The following is a 23,975-nucleotide window of genomic DNA, read 5'->3' as shown; positions in this document are numbered from 1 at the left end:
TGTCACACCAGACACACAGGGAGTACTATATGCTATACACATGTTATATGGGGGGGTTAACTGTGATGATCACACCCACTTGTTAAGCTAGTGCTGAACAGGTGGGGTGCAATTCAATTCAATTCAATTCAATTTGGTTTATTTACATAGCACCAATTCACAACAAGAGTTATTTTGTTATGTTACTTTCCAATTAGAGCAGGTCTAGATCTAGGAAGCACTAGAGCTTATTTAAGATAAGATAAGATAATCCTTTATTAGTCCCATTACTGGGAAATTAAAGTGTAACAGCAGCAAACGGGATATAGAGGGTGCAAAGCAGGCAAGAATAAGAATAAGAATAAATACACAGGAAACAAGTACCTGCAGCTGTACACAGTACAGAAAAGAAAAAGACTATTCACAGTCCCTCAAGTTATGATTAGCGGGTGGATTGATTATTGTACCGATTTGTTTCAGGAAAAGACTAAGTATGTATGTGTATTTGCTACAGGTGTTAGAAACTATGTTAACCGTGTACCCTAAAAGGCTCTGCAGAGCTACGACCAACTGGACAGCCTTTTGTCTCTTTGGGCTTGGCTCTATGACAAAATGTGCATGAGAATGCATGTGACTAAGAGAGTTATAGAGGACACACATACACACACACACACACACACACACACGCCATTTCAGCTACCGCTTGCCTCATCAGCAGAGTGGGCTGGCTCGCTCGCTGCTGCAACCCCCCCACCCCCATCTCTTTCTGCTAGCCCACATCAGACCCTCAGCTGCATCTGGAGCCTGCAGAGCAGTGAGCAGGATGGGGACAGTGCTTCAGTAGCAGGCAGTATGTTTAGTACAAGGCCAGAACAGCCAGGAAAAAGAACTTGAGACCACTATCTTCCAACAGCAGGGAACCAATACAGTACAAAGGGAACAACAGCTGGATTGCAGGAAGAAACAACAGGAGAGATGACAGACCAACACTAACAAGAATGAGGTAAGTGATTTTAAATGCAAACATAAGGAAAAATGTACCATTTATATGATGGGGAGGAGAGTGAGCCATTTCATTCAGAATCCTCTTAATGCAGTGTAATGTTGTACTGGCTGTGCTGTCTCTATTCAGATTTCTCCTTTAGGTATTCCATGGAGACAATAACAGACAGAATTGCTACAGAATTTAAATAATAATTTGAATTTTGTGACGTACGATCATAGCAGAACATCATAGCAGAACATCAACTGTCATCAACCACATATTGAATGACAGCATGGAGAAATTTCTGGAACACATTTCAGGGGTTTTGACTTAATAACTGTCTTTGAAAACACAAACACACAGACCTTGAGTGTTTAGCTCAGCACATCTGCAGTTGCGGACACTGTGCATCGTCCTGAATGAACTGAGACTCACTGCAGCACTCCAGTTCCACTGGCAGAGTTTCAGACTAGCTGGCAGGATGACTTGTTAATACGCATTTGGAGCACAACGCTAAGCTGTCTGTCCAACTTCAGAATGGGTCTGGTCATGACAGGAAGACAGTCCGGGTTTATGCTGACATTCAAAACAATCACTCCTCTCTGCTCTGTATTTCCGAAGCACATGCTTGAAAAGGCTATTTTTTTTTCTCAAGCTGCTAATTCAACAACACACACTATGACAGGTATTAAATTACATAATGATGACAGCTAAAAGATCACATTATTTCTCCAGCTCATCTACTCCAATATTAGTATCAGTCAGAATGAAAGTGTAAGTCAAATTATTGAGATTGCAAGCAAAGTCCCTGACTGAAGGTAAGTTGAAGTACAGTGAAGACTCCAGTTCTTACAGTGTGAGTGCGCCAAGAACTTAATCTGAGCATGTACAAGACACAATAATTCTGAAAAGGTTGAAGTCACATTTTAGAAAAGCAACACAACTTGGAAATTATGTTTCTAATAGTCTAAAACAACATAACCTCACTGGATACAACTACAGCGAGACCAAGAGTCTAGTAGAGTTTTTTCTTTAGCTAAATACTAAAATCAGCTTGCTAATATTCTCACAATGCTACAAGATGCTACTGTTTAGCAGGAGGGGGGCAGCCGTGGCCTAGAGGTTTGAGAAACGGCTTGTGACTGGAGCGTCGCCGGTTCGATTCCACCCCGGACTGGCAAAAAAAAAATTGGGTGTGGTGGAGGGACTGATGCTTCCTCCCTCTATTAGTAAGTCAATGTGCCATTGAGCAAGGCACTTAAACCCCCAATTGCTCCACTGGTGCCTGACATGGCAGCCCACTGCTCCTGTGTGTTTCACTGCATGTTGCATGTGTGTGTTCGATTAGTGATGGGTTAAATGCAGAGAAAGAATTTCGGTGTATGAAAACAAATATACTGCCAAAATAAAGGTTGAAGTTTGAAGGAAATGTTTACCATGGTCAATTTGCTAACATTTTTAAAGTAACTAAGCACAAATTTTAAGCTAGTAGGAATGTCTTTTTTAATAGGATAAGTCATTAGAATTCACTGTCTGGGAACCATGAATATTTATGACAGATTTTGTATCAATCCACCAAGAAATCAGTTTTTCACTTTAGAATATCAAAATGGGACTCTTGAAACCAAGAACACAGCAGAATATGAATGAACTAATCTATAATACAGAATTTTCCATCTTTTCCTACAATCAAGACACCTAACCTTCACTTGTGTGTGATCTTCCAGAGCTCTGAGCATGCCTGCCTACTCTGCCTCTTGGCTGCCCTGCCTGCTCCTGCTGCTGTGTGGCCTGCTGGAAAGCTGGGTGCTCTCCATCTGCCCCTCTGTGTGCTCCTGCAGCCGGGGACACCGTGTGGTGGATTGCTCCTCACGGGGCCTAACCAAACTACCAGTGGGTCTGCAGCACAACATCCACTTTCTCAACCTGTCTTTTAACAGGTATGACAACTTCTGGATTTCTCTCTATGTGATAGGTACATGATACAAAGTTCTACAGTCATAAAGCAGGTCCTCAAAAATAGGTTCTTTTCTTAGAGAGGTGAAGTTCAGGATTATACAGAAGAAATATCTGGCCAGCGTATGTATGGTAAAACAGCTTGTTAGTTAATAAAAGTTAAACTTTTCAGGATTAGAATCCATCAACAGCAAATAAAATTTGCAGTATTCCATGCATCCACATCAACAAAATCTGGTAAGATTTATCGATTTATTTACCTCTCAAACCTAAGCAAACTTAACTATACACACATATAAATGAGGTTTTTAATACTACACTCTTTTGACAGCTTGCAGACCTTGGACAGCCAGCTCAGCCACTATGCCCACCTGCGAACCCTCGACCTATCCTACAATCGCCTGAAGAGCCTGCCCCCCTCTTTGCCACGTTCTCTGTGGGATATCCGAGCAGCAGGGAACCACATACGCTCTCTGGACAAAAATGACACTGCTTACCACTGGAACCTGAAAGTACTGGATCTGTCGGACAACGAGCTGGAGAGAGTGGTTTTCATCAACAACACGCTACCAAGTCTTCAAGCTCTCAACCTCAGTCACAACAGGTTTTGGACTGTACCCACAAATATGCCACACAACCTGGAGAGCATTGATTTGTCACATAACTATCTGGTGCAGATCCTGCCTGGATCATTGGATCGGCTACCAAGGCTGACTCAGTTTTACTTGCACGCTAATCGCTTCTCCTGGTTGTCAGAGGGGATCTTTGACAAGCTGAGGGTGCTGGAGACGATAACTCTTGGGGATAATCCCTGGGCTTGTGAAGAAGAAGAAAACATAACAAAGCTCCTGAGATGGGCTGAGCAAACCCGCGCAGCTGTCTTTGGCTGTCCCTGTTATACAAGACCGATCTGTGGACAAACCCATGTGGCAACACCGAGGAGTGAGTGGCACTCTGCACTGTTAACAGAGCCACCACTCTGGGTCAGCAGCAGAGGAGAAGGGCCTGATGGTCAGTTCCCTGCAAGAACTGGAGAGGTAACGTCTAGTTCCCAGGCAAAATCTGCACTTTTTGAGACAGGAATGTATCAGGACAAAAGAGGAGTAAATGAATCTAGGTACCACATGGTATTTGTCTGGACATCTTCCCCAAGTTTTGACAGTGTCTCCACACACAAAAGCACAACAGCTAGCCCATGGTCTTTAACCAACAAGCCGCAAGTGGCTAACTCACAGAATAATGGTCAAGGACTGCTTGTTCAGACTCAACAAACTGTTACCTTGACCATTTTGGTCATGATTACAGTATTCAGCACCGCCTGAACCACCTTGACAGGTTAGAGAAAACTCGACTTTAGTGGATTTTTTTGGATGGGGAATATATGACCCTTGTAACTCCACTCAGCACCTCCATTTTCATTTTCCCTGTCAAAACTGTTGTCACTGTTACTGCCTTCTCTCACCATTACCGTCATCAATGCACCTGTACATCAACATGAATTATACAGTATAAACCAACAAGACTTTAAAAAAATCTATTCAAAATATCTGAATATGTGGTTCAACTGGAGTGCAAATGTCAACGTTCAACTCGCAGTATAACTCTTGCACACTGACAGATTGCTTTGCTCTATACATCCTTCATAATAGGATGCTTGTTCTACATTTGGCTGTATGGAGCATACTTATACATTACATAACATTTCTCAGCCACATGGCTCACTCTGTTTGCGAGTAGTGAGGAGCAAAACATCAATACGAAAAGGAAAAAAGTTGCCAATAAAGGGCTAGTGACATGAATAATTTTGTGTTCCTGTCTGCAATGGAAACTTAATAAAAATAGAAATTTCATGAATTTCTCTGCAATGAATCCTTTATAATGCAATACGGTAACAAAAATACACTCCAAGAAGAAAAACCAAAGCACATGAAAGTATCATGTTGCAAAAAGGCCCATCAAAATTTCAGTAAAAGCAACAACTGTTTTACATTCCTTTAAAAGATACTTTAGAAAACAATCTTTGTGTCATATTTAGTGAGCTGTGACTGAAGTTACTGTAAAGCAATTAAAACAGTGCATTCAAAGATGGCCTGACAACAAATTCAGTATTCCTAAGTGACAACTGCTCCCAGGAGATTGCCTCCTGGGAGCAGCATCAACTGTCAGTCAGTCAGTCAATCCATCACATTACTGAAAGTTGTATTAGTGTGAAAAAAAAAATCATCCTGGAAATTTCACATATTGCTCAACATTGTATGATTTCAAAAAAAACAAAACAAAACAAAAGCTCAAACAGACACATGCAGAAGCTCGTTTTGACCAAAATGCACATCCGTGCGAACAAACTGTCAACTTAGACAAAAATAGCAAGATGGGCTGAAGACGAGTTAATTAACAAGTGTATAAAAACTATAAATGTAGAATTAAAAACTAAAAATCCCAACTCAAAATCAACTCATGCGATGTGCTGCTGACATCTACTGACCTCAACAGATGCATCTCCAAGACAATCTAAGCCAGGGGAGTCAAACTTATTTTAGTTCAGGGACCTCATATAGTGTAATTTGATGTCAAGTGGGCCGGACCAGTAAAATCATAACATAATCACCTATAAATAACAATAATTCATGTTTCTCCCTTTGTTTAAGTGCAAAAAAGTATGAGTACATTAGGAAAATCTTAATATTTAATGAACTATCCTTTTACAAAACATTATGAACAACCTCAGATTTCTTAAGAAAAACAAGCAATTTGCTTCAGGTCATCAAATACGTGTGCATTTACAACTGATAATTGTACAAAGGCACTTTAAGTCACAGGTATTTGGAACTGAAAAATATAGTATTGCACTTTAAGATTAAATCAACTTATCAAGATCTAGGAATTATTTTAACTCGTGTGTAATAATTTTCAAAATCTAAATTGAGTCCCCACACCTTACAAAGTAAGTGGGAGCCATTTCAAATGTATAAGGAAGAGAGTAATCACCTGCCCTGTAAGTGTATGAACTTTATACATGAAACATACGGCATTACAACATATTGCATTGCATGAACAACAGGATTCCACCAACCCAAACTCTTTTATAGTGAAGCTGTTGACTAAATTGCACGTTTTAACTATTACCACAGCAAGGATTCATTTTCACAGAACTGTATCCTTTAGACTGCAAAAAGTGTCTGAAGCAGCACTTTACAGGAGTTAGCCTAGTCCACTTTGCTTTTGCTCCTGAAACTTGGCATCTTTTGGCCTGCACAAGTGCATGAGTATCAGGCTTCATGTCAGCAGCCAATTCCAGAATGTCATTTAAGTGCTTGTGTGTGAGCCTTGAGCACAGTTTTGTTTTATTGATGGTCACTACCGAGAAAACTTTCACAAAGGTAGTTTGTCCCAAATGTGCACAGAATTGTTACAGCCAGGGCTGTTAACGTGGGGTACCCTGGCAGGAGATACTGATAAAATGTGTTCACTGAGGCAAATTTGTCCTTAAAATCTGCATCACACTGCAAACCAGTTATTTCTAGTTGGATGTCAACAGGCATATCAGAAGCTTTGTGATGTGAAACTGTGAACGGTGAGCGAAAAACTGCGACTTGTGTTTCGAGTTCACCAAAGACCTGAAACCGTTTCTCAAACTCCCACAGCAATCCTGCAATCTTGTCTTTGTACCGTTTCATGTCAGCATTAATGGGGGTCGCACGTACGTCTCTTAGACAGGGGAAATGAGCATGGTCACCACTTGCCAGATGTATCTCCCACAAAGTCAGCTTCAACTTGAATGCATGTATGCTGTCATGATACTATGTTTTTGCGGCCTTGCATCATTTTGTTGAGATTATGCAAGTGTTCTATCCACCAGAAATGCAAGGTCCTGCAGCCATTCCGGAGATTGGAATTTCATCACCGCTTTTCCTGTTTTCTCCATGAACCGCCCGATTTCCTCTCGTAGATCAAAGAAACGTTTCAGCACAGCACCTCGGCTTAACCATCTTACTTCAGTGTGGTATGCCAGGCCCTGGGTAATGTTATTGTCACTGAGAAGGCAGTCAACCTGACGATGATTCAGACCTCTGGCTCGGATGAAATTAATTTATAACACAAAAAAATGTCTGTTACTCATATCATTTTGCAGTATACTTATAAATTCACCAAGGCTGCGGTAATTCATCAAATCTCTGAAGTTTCTTGTTAACCATTTCCCTTCTTAGTCTGACCATGGCAGGGAAGTGGGGGATTTTCCTTCTGTGCTGAAGCTAAGTTCTGCTTTCGGGGCTAACACCTTCACTTGTAGCATTTAGTTACCGAATGACTCTAACTTGTACTGAACATTTAAAGTCAACTCAAACTTATGGCTAACTCTGCTTACACTTCTGCTTCGCTGCATAAATGCCATCACTCGCCGCTCACTCTCTCGCTTCACCACTCACTCCTTCCTCATTCACATACATACTGATCTATTTCTTAAAGGAGCTATGCTACTCCGGTAACATTTTATTCTCCATTATGGATAATGGCTGATCATCCAGGGTCATGAATTCCATAATTTTCCATATAATGGCTTTGGTGATTTCACTGCTCATACCAAGGAAACATAGGGGAGGTTTTTTGCTTGGGTCTTGCAATGAGATCTGGCTAGCTTTAAAATGGGCACGTTCGGCTGGGCGATGGTGTTTAAAGTGTCTGATTAGGTTTGTTACGAACATTTTCGTGGTAGTACCCCCACGGTTTACTTTGGCCTTACATATATTACACATTGCGAGCTTTGAGTCCTCGTCAATCAAAGACATTTCCGCATGGGGTTGTGACCACGGCAGTGTTATTACCTGTGCTGCTCTGGGCATGTGCACGCGTAAAACGGACCAGCCAGTCGCCGGTCCGGGCCGACAATGCTGAAAACTGGCTGATTTCAATCCTTGGCTGGTTGATTGCAGCATCTCTCATTTCAGTGGACTGGTATCCACTAAACCAGGCTAATAAAATGTTCATTCTTAATTTTCTGTACTCTACTGTGTTTTGTCCCTCTCAGCCTGCTGGCGTCACACTTTCATCTCTATTCCCTCTCCCTTTGCTACCATCAGTAAAGTAATTCTAACAGCTTGGAGAGTGAATTTTTTAAAATGTAGACTTGCAGATGAGTGGGAAAAACTAGATCCAGTAGGTTGACGATGTTGGTGACTGTGGTGTACTGGACTAATTTATACTGAGAGATATACTTAACATTTTGTCAACCTGATATAAAGAGTAAAACTATAAGAAACAACAGTACTACTAACATTGTATCTTATTTTCTGGTCACTGTGTACAACATGTGTTGCATTTATTTTGCAAATGTTTTCATATTTGGAACAATTTAACACTTTCTACATTTTTTAGAAGTAACATGGACTCCCAGGTCTTACCTGCGGGCCACGTAGTAGAACACTGGGTTTCCGGTTTTGGAGGTTCCTGCCTGATAAAAGATGTTGAGGGTCTTTAAGGCTTTGAACTCTTCTTTCTCATGGACTTGGTGCCTACAGAACAAAGCACAGAACTGGGGATCAGTCACACCTTAATTTATTTGAGCTTATGATTTAGTGATTTTTTTAGTGATCAGTTTGTATTACAATAAAACTGTATTTTATTTTATATGACTGTCAGATCACTGGATTAGATTTCAAATTCCAGTCAATCTGACCATAGCAATTGATGATCTGCAGATGGTATCATTAACGAATACTAACAAATTGTTGAATGTTTTCAGTTGGTTTAAAATATTGACGGAAAACGTCTGTGTCACATTTTAGATTATTGGTAAGACGGGGAACCTGTCTATGTGGAGAACATAGTGACAATTGGAAAAACAGCAGCTACAAAAGCACCTTGGGATTCACTATAGCATTAAGTCATGAAGTTCCTATAATGAGAGGGAAAGAGGTAACAAAAAAAACCCATGAAGTCAGGTTTAGAGGAAAATAGGAGTAGCAAATTAAGTACTACATTTGTACTACATCTCTTTTCTATATTGCAATGAGAGATACAGTCAAAAAAACAGAAACACCAAGAGCTGATTTTGTATTACTGTTACTCAGTAGGTGAGGGTTCAAACACATTTCAAACTGAAATAAAGTGCACACAACCACACTCCAAACAAAATAGTCATCATACCTAAGCATGCTGAATGTTACAGCAAATAAACAATGACTCACTCCACCCATATATTGTAACAACATAATGCTGTTGTTATGAGGTTCAGCAGAGACTTAGAATCTAATGGAGCAACTCAATTTTACCGGGAGACATGATGGAGAAACCCTGAAGAGACATTATGTTTTGTTACAGGCTGATATGAGTGTTACCTGGTCATGAACTCCTCAAATTTGGAGCTGGTCAGGTTGAGACTGGACCAGTGGGTGTCAGCCACAGGTTTGTGTTCAGGAGGTCCCAGGTAGGCCAGCAGGGTCGCCATCTTGTCAAAAGGTCTCCTACCCACGGCCTTGTGGTCCCTGGAAATAAGATAATAATGAAATATTGTCAAAAGTGAGATTATACAGCAGAACACAATAGTTTTGTGCTTCACCAAGTAACGCTGATTGTGTTATTGTGACCTGTTACTTGAGAGGTACTGGCCGATCCTCTCTTGGTTGTTCCACAGCAAACGATGGAGGGCCAACACGTTGCCATCGCTGATAAATGATAGACTGTGGTTGACCGAGTCACTGGGTGGAGAGTCAGATGCTATGTCCAAGAAAAACCTGTGGTGGAGTGAAGAGAACACACAGTCAAACTCTCCAGGCACCTCACTGCTTTAAGCCCTAAATATAAAGTAAATTAGAAGCAAACATTTGAAATGTTAGATAAAACAAACAATAAACATGTGAATTAAAAATATTCCATCAGCTGGTTTGGAGTGAATTAATTAGGCTACACAAAGTGTAGTTTTGACAGAAGTTGGCAGTATAGGCTATGTTATACATGGCTGTAAAAGAGCAGAAGTTGAAGTCACAAACTGAAAACCAAACCCGTTGTTTGTAACTGTCAATAAACCTCACAAAAGAAGAAAAAGAAACATAACCAGCTGCTTTAGGGAATTATGAAGGAATGTGAGAATTAAGCTGGGACTGCGATTCTTGGACATATCAGCAAGCATGACAACAGCAGACAGACCTCCTTTTTCTTCTTCTTTTAGAGTAGAAATAACTGATCATTCATGTGACTTAAATGTTCACCATGTGAAAAAAAGGTGTTATCTTTCCGCATTAAAATCATTAACTCTTTTCCCAAAGGGGCAAAAATGACCTCAAGCAAGTAAGCCTTTTTTTGATAAAATGAAGTATCTTTTATATAATTTCCACCAACCATGTGGGAGCAATGCCACTTTGTCTCAAAGGATCATCACACAAGCAGCTTGACACAGTAAAAACTCATAAAGCGCAGCAGACATTTACGACACATTGAAAATGAGCTGCTGGTGTGATTTGCTCATTATCTCTTTAAGTGACTGTCTTGAAAATGCAAGTACACTGGCTTTGGTTCAACAGTATCCATTATACTGAAAGCATACAAACTCCAGTTCCAACCCTTTCAGAGGAATGGCAGACATAATTTAAACCAGCAAATGGCAAATTCTTGCAACTTGACTATAGTTATACAGAAAATATTATTTGTTAAGAAAACAGACTGATGGGGAGTTGTATTTTCAGATACTGAATGAGGATATGTGTCTTACCTCCGGGCTGAATCAAAGTTGCTCTTCACAAAGTCATTAAAAGGCCTCATGTGCTCCTCTTTTGTAAACAAGACATGGTTTGCGATGCTCTGCAGAATCTGAGAGAAAGGACAGGAACATAAAACACACATTTACAAAAAATAAACAGGTAGATTTCAGGTAAATGTCATCACTGTGAAATGTGGCCACAGTGGTGGTCAGTAAGAGTTACATTGTCTTGCTTTCACTCACTATGACAGGTTGGCTGTGACAGTAAATAGCCCAATCCTGGTTCATCGCTAAAGGAGGTAAGTTTCTGGTGGTCATGCTGTCTAGAGACATGATTGCAGAAGTACCAACCGCAAATAGCGACTCACACTTGGTGTTTGGTTAACTTGCTTCCAAGGAATTCTTGCCATACACAAAGTTAGAATTTGACACAGAACGGTGGATCAATAATCATTAAAGGATGTTTATTCCAATTTTGTACTGCTATTTTTGGTAGTGGTAGAACAGCAATTCCATTTGCTATCTCTGAAGTGGAAGAAGACCAATGCAAACTAAAGAGAATCTCGTTGCCAGTTTTCATGTGCTCAAGCGGTTGCAGGGTAATGTTTGGTCATCTTAGTGCTGACCTGAGGTTATATTGTATGAACTACTGGTTGTAAGCAGACATTGTGAACTGTTTCTGTGGTTTCAGGAACACAAGGATTGACCATGGAACCAAGTTTCACTTCAAGATAAACCTGTTTGGACTTCTTGCATGGTTTACAGATTTTGTCCTACACTTCTTTTACATTCATTTGTTCTGTTTCATTACCATAATAACTGCATTTCAAAGTCAGACTAAAGCTACAACAGCTGTGTAGTAGCATTAGTGAGTTTTGTTTCCAATGTATGCAACCACCATCATCATGAATGCTGACAATCATAGGGTCTGGTGTGGAATTTTTCCTTGGAAATGGCAGTTTTGGGATGCCATTTCTTAGCATTCAAACAGACTGTATACTAAGACTAGGGTCTTTGACTTTATAAACTCATTAATTCCACAGCATTTCCTCTGTCACATACAATTACGCTTCAGCGAGACTTAATAGTCACTTTTAAAATTCTTACCAAGTTTCCCTGGAGCCATCTGCAACACAAAACCAACATATTCACTGGTTTTACCTTGGACATGAGTTTGAGACCCCGTTCTATCCTGGGCAGTGGCTTCTTGTCCAAGATGCCAGCCTCATAGGGAGACACGATAGCTGGGTTGACAAAGCGTAGAAACATGGCACTGCCTACAGCACCAATGCTGTTCTGTGGGAACCGCTGACTCACCACCTGTGTGAAAGGGAATGGAAGGAGCAGGTGAAGACATAAGAGGGGTAAACAAGGGGGGAAATGTGGAACAGATAAAACAGAAAGCTTGAGCATAAGAACAGGTTTGAGCAAAGAGAGAAAGAAAATACTGAAAATGGAGTAAGTATATTAAACAACAAAGAGGGGAATGAAGAGAAAAACAAAATATACAAATACAACACGGGCAACAGAGCAGAGTAAGGTGAGCCATTGCCAAAACAGTGAAAGATGTCAGATCGGGAGGGGGGGCCGTGGAGAAAGACTTAGATCCAATCTCAGTTCATTTTGGGCTGTAACTGGAGTGAGACAGGTTCTTACTCCAGATACAGCCTAAGAAGAATATAGGAAAAGAAAAAGCGAGATAAGAAATCCAACCAACTCTTCTCTGTTGGCAAAGAATGAAAAGTGGAATTCATCACTAAAAAAAAAAAGCAGGCAGCCATGAACACAGATGGGTGGTGAGTTGTGGTTTGAAGCAGTGGATGACCATCCAAATCTATCACAATCCACACACCACATCTTGCTTTAAAGTAAAGCAGGGCTGTGTGTGATGTATTCCAATGTGACAACTTAACATGACAAGTTCCATAATCGGACACAGTCAGTCAGTCCCTTGTCAAGTTTTCTGTCAAATGAGTGATAATCAAATCTCTAATACGGATTATCAGATCTGCAGCCAGCCTTCTGCTTCCAAACAATCCATGAGAAGATGTAAATTTGGGTTCATTTTCTGAAGGTAAGTCATCATTCATATCAGTAAAAATAATATATACATAATAATGTCTGAAATTTTTTTAAAAAGCAGTCAGAAGACAATGAAACAGCTTGGAATGAGAAATTGAAGGTGAAATTATACTTTGCAAACTGAACCACTACTCCAGGTTAAACCTACTGTATGTATAGCACAACATTTGTGCTACATTTTGGATGAAGTCACTTTGGGTTTGGCTTTCAAAAACATTTTTTAAAGCTGTTGTCCTTGACCTTAACTGTCTAAATCTTCTCTGCTTACAACAATGTATGTTCATCTACTCTTACTCTCATCCTTACGGGACTTCATTGCTCTTTGAGACTGCAGTGGCCACTACACTTGACTACAGCAGCACACAGACAGGCCACTTTGATGAAGGCAAGAAAAGCTGTATTCTTTTGTTAAAGTATTTTGAATGGCCGCATATCACCTTTATGTAGCATGTGTGTTGCTGGCAGGTTTTTGAAAGCGGATCAAGAACCATTCAGCAGGGCTTGCGTGACTGAGGCTTATTTCCAGTTTGTCTCATCTGAATGTTTGTGTTACTAAGCTGTCAGATTTTCTTGATTTTCTTCCTTTCCATGTCACTACACTGCCAAAACTTAGGAATCTCACGAGTACAGTGCTATCATACCTCACAGAGATGATGACCAAAAGTACAAGACCCACAATGTAGTTAGCTACAATTACTCTTTAATTCTTTAATAAATAAAAGGTTTAGAAAGTTGAAAAATGAAGCATCAAAAAAAACATAAAACGTGCTAAGATTAGAGGTGCACTGCAATTTTGCAGTGCACCTCTAATGCAATTTTCTTGGCCGATTCCAAATGTGACCTGCCAATACCAATTTTTGCAGATTCCGATTTTCTTTCTAAGGACTATAACTGACAGCATATACAAACATAATCAGCCTTTCTTCAATGCAAAATGTTATTTTCATAATAAATATAAAATTTAACAATGTCCTCTCAACATAAAGCAACTGGAAAAGGATTACAAATAATTAACTGAAAATGAGCTGTACACCCAATTTTATCTGACATATTTTTCTTTACTTAACAAAAGCAGGTGCAACAGATTTGCATAACAAAACAAACGTCAGTTACTCATATCATTTTACAGTATTCTTATAAATTCACCAGGGCTAAAGTAATTTATCATATTTTTGGAGCCTCTTATTAACCTTTTCTCTGCATAGTTTCCAGACCATGGCCAGGAAGCAGGGGAGACTTTGCTCGTGCTCTGTGCTGAAGCTAACTTCTGTTTTGTGGCTAAATTCTTCACTTTACAAACCGTGGTGAAACAGCACGAGCTCTGCTTGGTCTTGATGAGTCATAGCATTTGTTTACAAACTGACTGTAACTTGCACTGAATATTTAAAGTCAATTCAAACTTATAGCTCACTCTGTGCACACTTCTGCTTTGCTGCATGCATGCCATCACTCGCTGCTCACTTTCTTGCTTCACCACTTGCAGACGTACTGCTCTATTTCTTAAAGGAGCTATGCTACTCTGGTAACACTCTTCTCAACTATGGAGAACAGCTGATCAGTCAGGGTTATGAATTTCACGATTTTCCTCATAATTGCTTTGGTCTTTACACCAAGGAAAGACAGGAGATGATGCTGGCTTGTGTCTGGCACTGAGCTCTGGCTAGCTTTAGCTTCAGCCGGTTTTCCTTTGCTAGCTTCTTCAGACTGGGCATGTTCTGCTGGGTGATGGTGTTTCAAGTGTCTGATTAGGTTTTTTGTTCCAAGTGTTTTTGTGGTAGTCCCCCAATGTTAACTTTGGGCCTCACATGTACTACAAACTGCAAGCTTTATGTCTTCTTCACTCATGGTGAAGAACTCGTTAGTGTGTGGCTGTGACTTCCAAGATGCAGACATGCATCGAGCTGGTTGTATTCTCAGAGAGTGAAATCTGGTAAACTGTAGACTGGCTGTTGTGAGAGGAGTTAACATCAGGCTAAACTCGGATCATGGAAGGAAAGAAACCCTGGCTGTTTACAGGGGAGAATGGTCTTGGATGCACGGCCTGTAGGGAAGCAAAGACTCTCTTACTTTCAGAGGAAAAAAATGGCTTTACATTTGTCAGATGCCTGGATCAGTGAGACAGTGAGCTGCCCCGTTCAGAAACAGTTGCATAAAAAAAATATATACATACCCTGAAAGCATTGCTCATAAACAAGCTGCTGAAATAGTAGAGCTCAAACAAAAGGAAGTCCTTCCAACAAAAGTTGCAGAACTTCTTCTATTAGTATAAAACTAGATGAAAGTACAATTAATGGACATGCATACATGATTATTTATGTCAGGCGCAATGTCACTGGGAATGCCGACTTGGACAATATGTTTTTTGAAAATGTTCAACTGGACCTGGGCACAGATTCGGAATCACTGTATAACGCACCAAAATGTGGCTGCTGTTCTAACCAGGAGACATTCAGGACTATGTGTCAAGAGCCTTAATACACTGCTGTTCATGGACCTAAATGGCAAATCTGACCCTATGCTGTTTGTCCGATAAAGGAAGGACATCAGATGTCAGCATGATGGGTTCCAGGAACAAAACCACAAGCCCGCTGAAAACAGACCACTTTGGTATATTTTGTCTGTGTGATTATAAGAGGATGGCTATTGCTTTCTACTTGGCTATTGTATGCATTCTCCCTCTGTTTAAACCATAAGCTATAGGAAAATAGCAAACTGAACCACAAAGCCTCACAGAAATAGCACCTGTTAGGCTATTTATTTATTTACTTGCCGCGTCCACACATAAGCTACCGTGCCTCTTTGTTCTTTTTTTGGAAACCCTGTTTTGTGGATCCAAAACTGGTATTCAAGAGAGCCATGGTTGACTGGGAAAGGGACTTTCATGGGAGGGAAATATTGATTTAAAATTTCTAACCCAAAAGTAAATAAGGAATGTTCAAAGAGGGGAAAAAAAACAAACCCGGCACAATGAATATTTTCTCTGTTTAACAGTTATTTGTTATTAATAGAAATACTTCTTTGGTTGTACATACCAATTTCATTCCCATGGTATATTTGAGTAGGTAAAAATAGGACTGACCCTACCCTACTTTTCATCAGCGGGGTTGAGGTGGAGCAGGTCTCCACCTTTAAATTTGTGGGGACTACCACCCCCCAAGATTGTCGGGTCCTGCTCAAGGTTTCTTCCTGTTAAAAAGGAGTTTTTCCTTGCCACTGTCTGCTTGCTCAGGGGTTCAGGCTCTGGGTCTCTGTAAAACATCTAGAGACAGTTTTGATTGTATAATTGAATTGCTCCTGGACAGAAAACACCAGGGTGGTAGTGAAGAAGTCCTAGCAGAGACTACACTTTTTAAGACTGCTTCGCAACAATAAGCCAAGGGAAAATTTGCTGGTGACATTCTACCGCTCCACCACCCGAGAGTGTGCTGGTATACCGCATAACTGTGTGATATGTTGGCTGCTCTGCTGCAGACAAGGCGGCACTTCAGAGGATAATAAAAACTGCTGAGAAAATCATCAAGTGTCTCTTGCCATCTCTAGAGGACATTGACAGCTCTAGATGTCTCAGGAGTGACAGGAACTTTTTTGTTAAATAACAGACTTAAAAACAGCTTCTATCCCCCCACTTATTGCCCTTATGGTATGACTGGTGGTCATGTGAACAGAAATATTTGACGTATCTAATTTCAATGCACTGATGTACAATGACAATATAGCATTTATTCAAGTGGAATTAATCAGGGATAATGTCGGACAGAAAAAGTTTGACTCAAGGAAAAAGGGGAGTGTACCAGAAAAATTAGACCTACGGCCATAAATATATTTTTATATTTATTTTTCGAAGTCAGTGGTTGTGCGTGTTTTCCTTACAGAATCTGGTGAATTCAGTAAACTTGTAAAACCATGTGAATCTGTAACTAAACTGAAATCTGCTCTTTGGGAAAGAACGTCAGTTATTGATACTTCAGAAACTAAATCTGGGATCAGGTGATTAGATTCCACCCAGGTTACATGTTACAAAAGTGTTACTGTAAAATAAGCAATTCTTTATTCTCTCATATGTACGAGTTAAACATATTCCACAGAGATACTAGTGCACCAATCCAGGTCAATGCAGCATGTTCGCAGCTACAACTCCCTTAAGCTGTATCTGTACGTGCTGCTACGAAGCAAAGAAGCTATGTTATAAAGATGTCGACGAAATCTTGTTGAATTCAAATTGTTTTTTGGGGGGTATTTCACTGTGCCAAAACATCACCATGGCTTAAAAAAGCTGTGTGTCCAGCTGTGTTATACTATTATATGAGTTAGTACATGTCATAGTGAGTATGGAGATGCAGGCATACTCGCACATGAAGCAACACTAAGCTATAACAGCTAACTGACATCCCAGAGCACTACTTTGAATTTTCATAGGCCCATTCAAATTTTTATATTATATTAAAACTATATTAAAAACCCATGCTTTCAATTTGAAAGCAAAATTTCCTGAACTCCTGAATTCATATTCACATTTTCATATTCATAAAAATGTGTTTTAGGACTTCAAGCTAAAACATCTCTCCCCTTCTCTAGTTCAGGTTGTCAACAATTTCCAGTTTCTTTTGCTCCATTATAATATGCTTTTTTTTCAGCTTAGTGTGTCAGTCACAAGCACACGCTCTCCCTTCAGCTATGTCCAACTCTGCATTTGTACATGACAGCAAACCTAGCTTCTTTCCGAGCCCTAGCTGGTTGCACTCTAACAGGGTGGTGAAGATATACGAATAAAGTCTGTCAGTGTTGCTGCTTTTACTTCTGTGCAACATTAACAACATAGTATCAAAGATGACAGACCTATTCTGATGATGGCCTGCTTTTTAGTACATTTAAAACATGCAAACAGAGACGGGAGGTTTTCTTTTTCTTCTTTTTTTTAACTAATTTGAGTTTGTATGGATCACTGACTAATAAGAATTGAGTTTTTAAGTCACTTGAGTCACAAAGTCAGTCACAAAGAACTTGGTCATTTCCCCCTACCACCCATAGACCTTGCTCATGAGAAACTTCAGGTATATGGTCTCCTATTATCTTAACAGTTGGCACTATAGTAGCAAAAGGGGCGAGCGAGTGAACAGGTTAGTGAAGATGAAGACTTGTCACTCCCAAGTCAGAAAACAAAAGTTGTTCACTTAGAACGACTGATTCATGACTTGCACACCACTACACACAAAGCATGCAAGTGTGTGAACAATGCAGATAAGATACAGGGTTGGGTTCCAGTTCCATTATGGATCCAGTTCCAATTTGGCATAGTTCCCAAGTTTGCTGTGTTCTAATGGTGCTATGAATCACAGTGTTTCCCCTATCACTGTCTTGTGGGGCATGGACCACCCCACTGAAAGAACAAAACATTTAATTTTTGTTATGTTGTGAATTTCTAATGTTTAGAGACATTTGTGGTCAGAGACTTTTATGTTTAAATTACAAGTTCGTTTTCATTTCTTTCTTTTTTCATTAATCCTCTCTTATGTTTCCACCTTATGTTTCTACCTGTGCAGAAGTCAATGTAAATGAAAATATTACTACAAGGTTCATGTAGTGCAACAACAATTTTCTTTCAGTATTAAATGATGGTGCACTGCCTATTCAATCTGGATTGATACATCTAGTCAATGATCAACGATGCAATATGTTCGATACAAAGTGAAAACATACATCCACACACCAGTGAGACCTCAAGTGGGTGAGTATGAACATTTAATCTCTAAATGCCTGGATAGTGCCAAGTTTTCCAGTCTTGGTTTGGGAGCACTGACACTTCTAGAAATGTGTCTATCCACAACAAGTTTGCAGTGTATTTCTGTTCTCCAGCTAACAAACAACATAACAGAAAAGTTTGGAATAGCTTGAATGGGTTATGTTTCTCGAGAGGGCTACGGTATGTTATTATGATTTTAGCTAACATCAACAGTTGACCACTCCAGAGTAGACAAAGCCTCATGTGTCTCCTGGAGAGGGCCCAAACCCCAGGTTGTGAACCACTGATGCACTGTGTTGGAAAATTGTATCACCAGACTAGGCTACTGTAGCTTCATACCCAATCAACATGTGGAGGTAAAATCACCACACTACATTGCATATCACTCGCAGATAGAGGATTTTTTGAAAGCATACAGGGGCCAAATGCAAAAAAACCTATACTAACTGTATGCAAGTCCACTTAAGAGTTTAGACTTTAGGCTTCAGCACTGAGCATTAAAAATCAAGAAAACGAGAGAAAGAGAAAGATCAAGGCCAGTATGTCCTTGATCAGGTACAAGTGACAAGGTTCTGGGGAGAACACTGGAAGAAAATGTGAATGTAGGAAATCACACTCAAATTCAAAGACATTGCTCTGGTGGGAAAAAGGACACCATACAGTTGAGGAATCCAACCCATGACAGAGGGAGGCCAGTTTATCAGAAAATTTCATCTAAAGACCATTCATGTCTTTTATAAAGCCATGTCGGCTGAGGCAGGTGAGGCGTGCAGGTGTGTGTGTGTGTGTGTGTGTGTGTGTGTGTGTGCATCGTGTGCATCATGTGCAGATGAAATTTTCTGAGAAAATGTCTCCAGGAGTGCAGTCCAGAAAGAAAAGAGAAGAGAGAATACCACAGTTTCCTAAGAACTGTTAATTGAAAATGCATCAAATGGCACCAATATTAGTACAATGATTTAAGAAAGGGTTGAATATGGAGGAAAGAATATAAAATTTCCAGAGAAACACCAAATTAAAACCAAATTTTTGAAAATGAAGAAATAAAGAATTTAAATGAATAAAATGCAAAAAAGGCTTTTTTTTGCTTTGGGGGAAAGTGTCTGAGGGAAAGGAGATTCTCCAAACTTACTGATTTTTTGTTTTCCTTTTTTTCTTTTACTGTTGCTTTATTCAGTAGAGAGTGGCAAGTAGCCTACAGAACAGAGATGAGCACAATCATGGTCACAACACCAGCTACTCACACATACACTCCTGCACACACGCAGGGAGCAGAGCCCTAACTCCTAGAGAGGTTCACACATTCAATCTACTGAAACACACAAAAATCAAAACTGCTGTTAGTAAAGTGTTCATCACTGCTTAAGGGATTTAAAGCGTGTCCATGCATGGGCTGGCGTGGTTTGACTTCAGCATACTGTATTAGTGTGAGTGTATCTGTGTGCCAATTGCAAGATTACATCCTAGATGGAAAATGAAAAATCAAAGATGTCAACACATGGAAAACACAAAATCTGTGATCAAAAACCCGAAACCACTTTTAATGGGTGTGGGCATCTGAATTAGTGAAGAATATAACTTATAAACAAGTCTCTTCATTCAGTTGTTTAGTGTGAGAGCTGTGGATCTTCTTACTGACTGCAGCAAAGAAAAGGGAGCACAAGGAGAAGGAGGAAGAGGAGGAAGAGGAGGAGGAGGAGGAGCAGCAGCAGCAGCAGCGTGGAGCTGCTTTTCAGTACAAATCAGTGCTCAGTGGAAAAGGTATGTGTGTACCGAGGTTAGATTATATGGTAATGGGTCAGTTGTCATCCTCCTATGTTTAATCACACCTAAAGCAAGGTTTATTTTGGCATACAGTAGAGACAGGTCCCTACTAAGCTTTTTAAATAACACACTTATCTGAGACAGTCTTGCCATTTTAATGCACATAAATTGAAATGGTAAGGGTTATACAGAGGTGTCAAGTTTGGCCATTTTCTGCAAAAAGAAAGATCAAGATATGAGGGATACATGACCCGATCTGACAACTCTTGGATAAAGGACAAACTGTCCTTTTGCAAAAGTCTTAAGTAGAAACAAACCTATGCCCTTATTGTCACACCTTACGAACTGAACAATGTACAGCCCAATGAATCTTTCTGCAGGCATCTGTGATCCTCATAATGATACAATAATGAAGAACAACAATAATTCACAGAACAGAGTCTGGGTTGACACCATGGCAGAGCAAAGGATTAAGAGTGATCACAGTTTTGATTTCTTTCCAATGTCTGACAGGCAAATGAGGTCTGAAAGAATGTTACCCAATACTCAAAAACTTGCAATGAAGCCTGTCTTAACCTATCTGAACTTGATTTTCTTCAACCATAACCTCATTTTAACCAGCTTTTGCCATCGTCACTAAGGCCCTATCTACACCTTGTATTCACATATGATCTGTAAATCAAGTAAACCTTGCAAAAACTTGAAAGTAGATTGCAAGACAGCTTTAAATCATAGCAGCCATTTATTCAGCATTAATTGAGGAACGTGAGAACAAGGTTTCTTTTTCACCACTGTAGCCAGGCTGACAGAGAGCCATAGTCCTCTCAAGCCCTCTTTATTTTTATGATCTTTTTAATGACAATACTTGACTTTTTAGAGGCAAATTTCTTCATCTCTACTACCTTCAAACACAGGAACCTTAGAAAATGTGTGACCAAATATTTATCTAGACTGCTTTTCTCCCACTGACATTCACCACATAACTTCAGTGATTTCCTCATCTAAGCCAACAACTTATCTCTTAGACTCCATCCTGAATAAGCTGCTTAAAGAACTTATACCCTTAGTTTGCACTTTTCTATTAGATATGATCAATCTTTTCCAAGGCTACAGTCCTTTAAAGTAGCTGTAATTAAACATCACCTCAAAAGCCTTCTCTAAATCCAGAGATTTTTGTCACCTACAGACCTATATCTGACCTACCGTTTCTCTCCAAGACCCTAGAGAAAGCAGGTGTCAGTCAGCCACATGACTTTCAAGATAACCACAGTTTATCTGAGGACTTCTAGTCAGCTTTTAGACTGCATCATAGCACAGAGACTGCATTAGTCAAAGTTACAAATGACCTTTTAATTGCATCAGATAAGGAACTCAGTACTCGTCAGATGCTTAGAGACCTTAGTACTACTACTGACCATCACATTTTTTTTTAAGATAAGATAAACCTTTATTAGTCCCACAGTGGAGAAACATACATTTTTACAAAGACCAGAACATTTAATCGGAATTAAAGGAAATGACTTAAGCTGGTTTCAGTCCTATTTATCAGACCTCAGTTTGTACGTTTGTAACGATGCACACTCCATGTATGCCAAAGTTATTCACAAAGCTCCACAAGGTTGTGTGCTTGGACCAATTCTGCTCACTTAATAAATGCGTCCTGTGGGTAATATTATGAGAACATTCCATAAATTTTACTGTTATGCTGACGTCGAATGGTACTGCTATTATTAATCATTCTCCTATATTATTTTATGCATTTGCGTTTCTATGCACCTATGAAAGTTGGCGCCCTCTATATGAAAGACGATATGTAGATCTACTGTACTTGTCATGACATTACTTTTGTTGTGATTTGTTTCCATTTAAATAAAACAAATTTAACTGAATCTAGATATGCATTCTTGATAAGAGCATCTGATCACAGACCTTTGCATTTACATCACTTACATTAGAAGTTACTGCATGGTACTTGTAGCAGGAGAAAGCTGTTCCCTTTTGGTACTTGTGCTAGTGATTAGTAAAGTAAATAACACTTCTCTTAAGACCAGTCTACATATTACCTAAGTGCTGAATAAGTCCTTGAAAGTAGGATGTGAATGGAAAGCCATGCAAAGTTTCAATTTATGAGGTACCCCTGAATGCATCATGTGGAGCACAGTCAGTCCACGGAAGACAGCTGTTGTTAGAGTTTTAGATAAGAGAAGGAAGTCTGATTAGAGTGGAAAACACTATAATACTTTTTGTTCTTTCAGGGATAAATTAACTGTTTAAGTCACTATTTTAAAAAAATGCTAAAAATCCAGTTTTTGTATTTGCTGGCTATCTTTGCCTTCTAATAAGACAGAGTGAGTATCTATTAGGTTTTGCACTGATAAAACAGAATTTCAAGATATCACCCTGGACGTAAAGAAATGGTGATGGGATTTTCTGACAATTTATAAAACAAATGATCAGTTACTTGTGATTATACTTATCATCTAATTGAATAATGAAAATTATTCTTTGCTCCAGCTCTATTTGCATAGTATTCCTGCTGCCAGTGTGCATATTTTATGGGTTGTTGGTCCAAAGGGAAAACAGTGCTTCCGACAAACTATAGTGAAGTCAGTAAACAGTAACAGTAAACAACTATCATGATGGCAAAAGCTAGAAAAACAAGGTCGTATTATAGAATGTATTTAGCATCCTTCAAGGATTTTCTGACCTGTCATAAAATTTCGATGAATCAATACTGAGCCTGTGGAACATTTAGAACATGAAAATGACCAAACAGAAAGATGTCTGTCTTGATGTATTGGACTAGCAGACTGTATATAGTGGAGAAGTATGTAATCTGTGCACTGATGTCTGTAATGAAGAGAGCAGTGAGTCAAGCAGCATCAGGAGGCCACAGAGGGGAGAGCAGGAGCTTGAAATGTGCACACATACAGATAAGGGCAGAGAGGCTGAGTGAGCAGCTGTGGGGCACACTGAATTTTGGGGGGGGTGCATGTGTGTCTGGGGTGGGGGTTGGGGTTACCTGGTAAAGACAATGGCAGACACTACGGAGCTGTGGGGGGAACTCGCTGGATGAACCAATGATGGCCTGGAAGAACCGCTCGGTAATCTGCAGAAGGTTCCTCTGGTTCTCCTCCAGGTTCTCACCTTGTTCTAGCCTGATAAGACAAACAAGGAGCCCCAGTCAACCAGGTTATCAACTCTTATGTTCAAAAGATCACAATTATTTTACTCTCTGATGTGATCCATTTGCTGCTTTTATATGATGCATTTAACTGGCACAACCTCATCAGCTGCAGTTAATACTAAACTGGTTTCTTTGATACATGGGTCTTCTAAAGCATTTTGCATGAACGCTATTTATCACTGAAACAGCTTGAATATACACAGCTAAAAATCATTCTGAGACATTTGCAGTTGATTCTTGATTTACTTATGACAATTTTAACCACTAAGCCAGATACGTACCTGGACTCATTTCTTCCTATCAGCCCTCAACAACTGGCTTCTCTCATTTCATCCTCTAAATCCACAACCTGTCTCTTAGATCCTAGGTTACTAAAGGAACTGTTCCCTTTACATGGCACATCCGTACTTGACATTATTAATTTGTCCCTGACATCAGGCTATGTCCCACAGCCTTTTTTTTTTTTTTACTAATTATCTATCATATAAATATAATACTTGTACTAGTACTAATTACTAGTCGTCTAGAACGAAGCCTGTATACAAGAATACAATAACCTTAAGTTTTTCTTTATATAAATTATAATTTTTTA

General features: G+C 39.7%; 2 protein-coding genes across 4 annotated transcripts in view; one reads left to right on the top strand and one right to left on the bottom strand.

Moving 5' to 3' along the window:
- Positions 1-23,975, bottom strand: part of nf1a (neurofibromin 1a) — a 109,308-nt gene that overhangs the window by 40,822 nt on the left and 44,511 nt on the right. For 2 of the 3 annotated variants that reach the window (XM_046388066.1, XM_046388067.1), the window contains exons 29-35: positions 23,219-23,354; positions 19,565-19,627; positions 11,775-11,933; positions 10,626-10,723; positions 9,505-9,651; positions 9,256-9,402; positions 8,320-8,430 (exon numbers count right to left, since the gene is read on the bottom strand). In XM_046388066.1, coding sequence (XP_046244022.1) covers positions 8,320-8,430; positions 9,256-9,402; positions 9,505-9,651; positions 10,626-10,723; positions 11,775-11,933; positions 19,565-19,627; positions 23,219-23,354 — 861 coding nt within the window. The remainder of the gene's footprint in view (positions 1-8,319; positions 8,431-9,255; positions 9,403-9,504; positions 9,652-10,625; positions 10,724-11,774; positions 11,934-19,564; positions 19,628-23,218; positions 23,355-23,975) is intronic. The other variant, XM_046388068.1, reaches the window with a different exon arrangement.
- Positions 380-5,036, top strand: omgb (oligodendrocyte myelin glycoprotein b). The gene is made up of 3 exons (XM_046388077.1): positions 380-982; positions 2,692-2,904; positions 3,252-5,036. The coding sequence occupies exons 1-3, from the start codon at positions 978-980 to the stop codon at positions 4,240-4,242; spliced, it is 1,209 nt and encodes a 402-aa protein (XP_046244033.1). The 5' UTR covers positions 380-977; the 3' UTR covers positions 4,243-5,036.

Source organism: Scatophagus argus, chromosome 5 (assembly GCF_020382885.2).
Source record: "Scatophagus argus isolate fScaArg1 chromosome 5, fScaArg1.pri, whole genome shotgun sequence".
Lineage (NCBI taxonomy): Eukaryota > Metazoa > Chordata > Actinopteri > Scatophagidae > Scatophagus > Scatophagus argus.
The sequence above is the reverse complement of the archived record's forward strand: the minus strand, read 5'-3'. Positions and strand labels throughout refer to the sequence as shown.

What these genes read in the sequence shown, in the direction of transcription:
- omgb (XM_046388077.1), top strand. An exon ending in CTCAACCTGTCTTTTAACAG is followed by an intron (nt 2,905 to 3,251) that starts GTATGACAACTT and finishes CTCTTTTGACAG; the next exon opens with CTTGCAGACCTTGGACAGCC.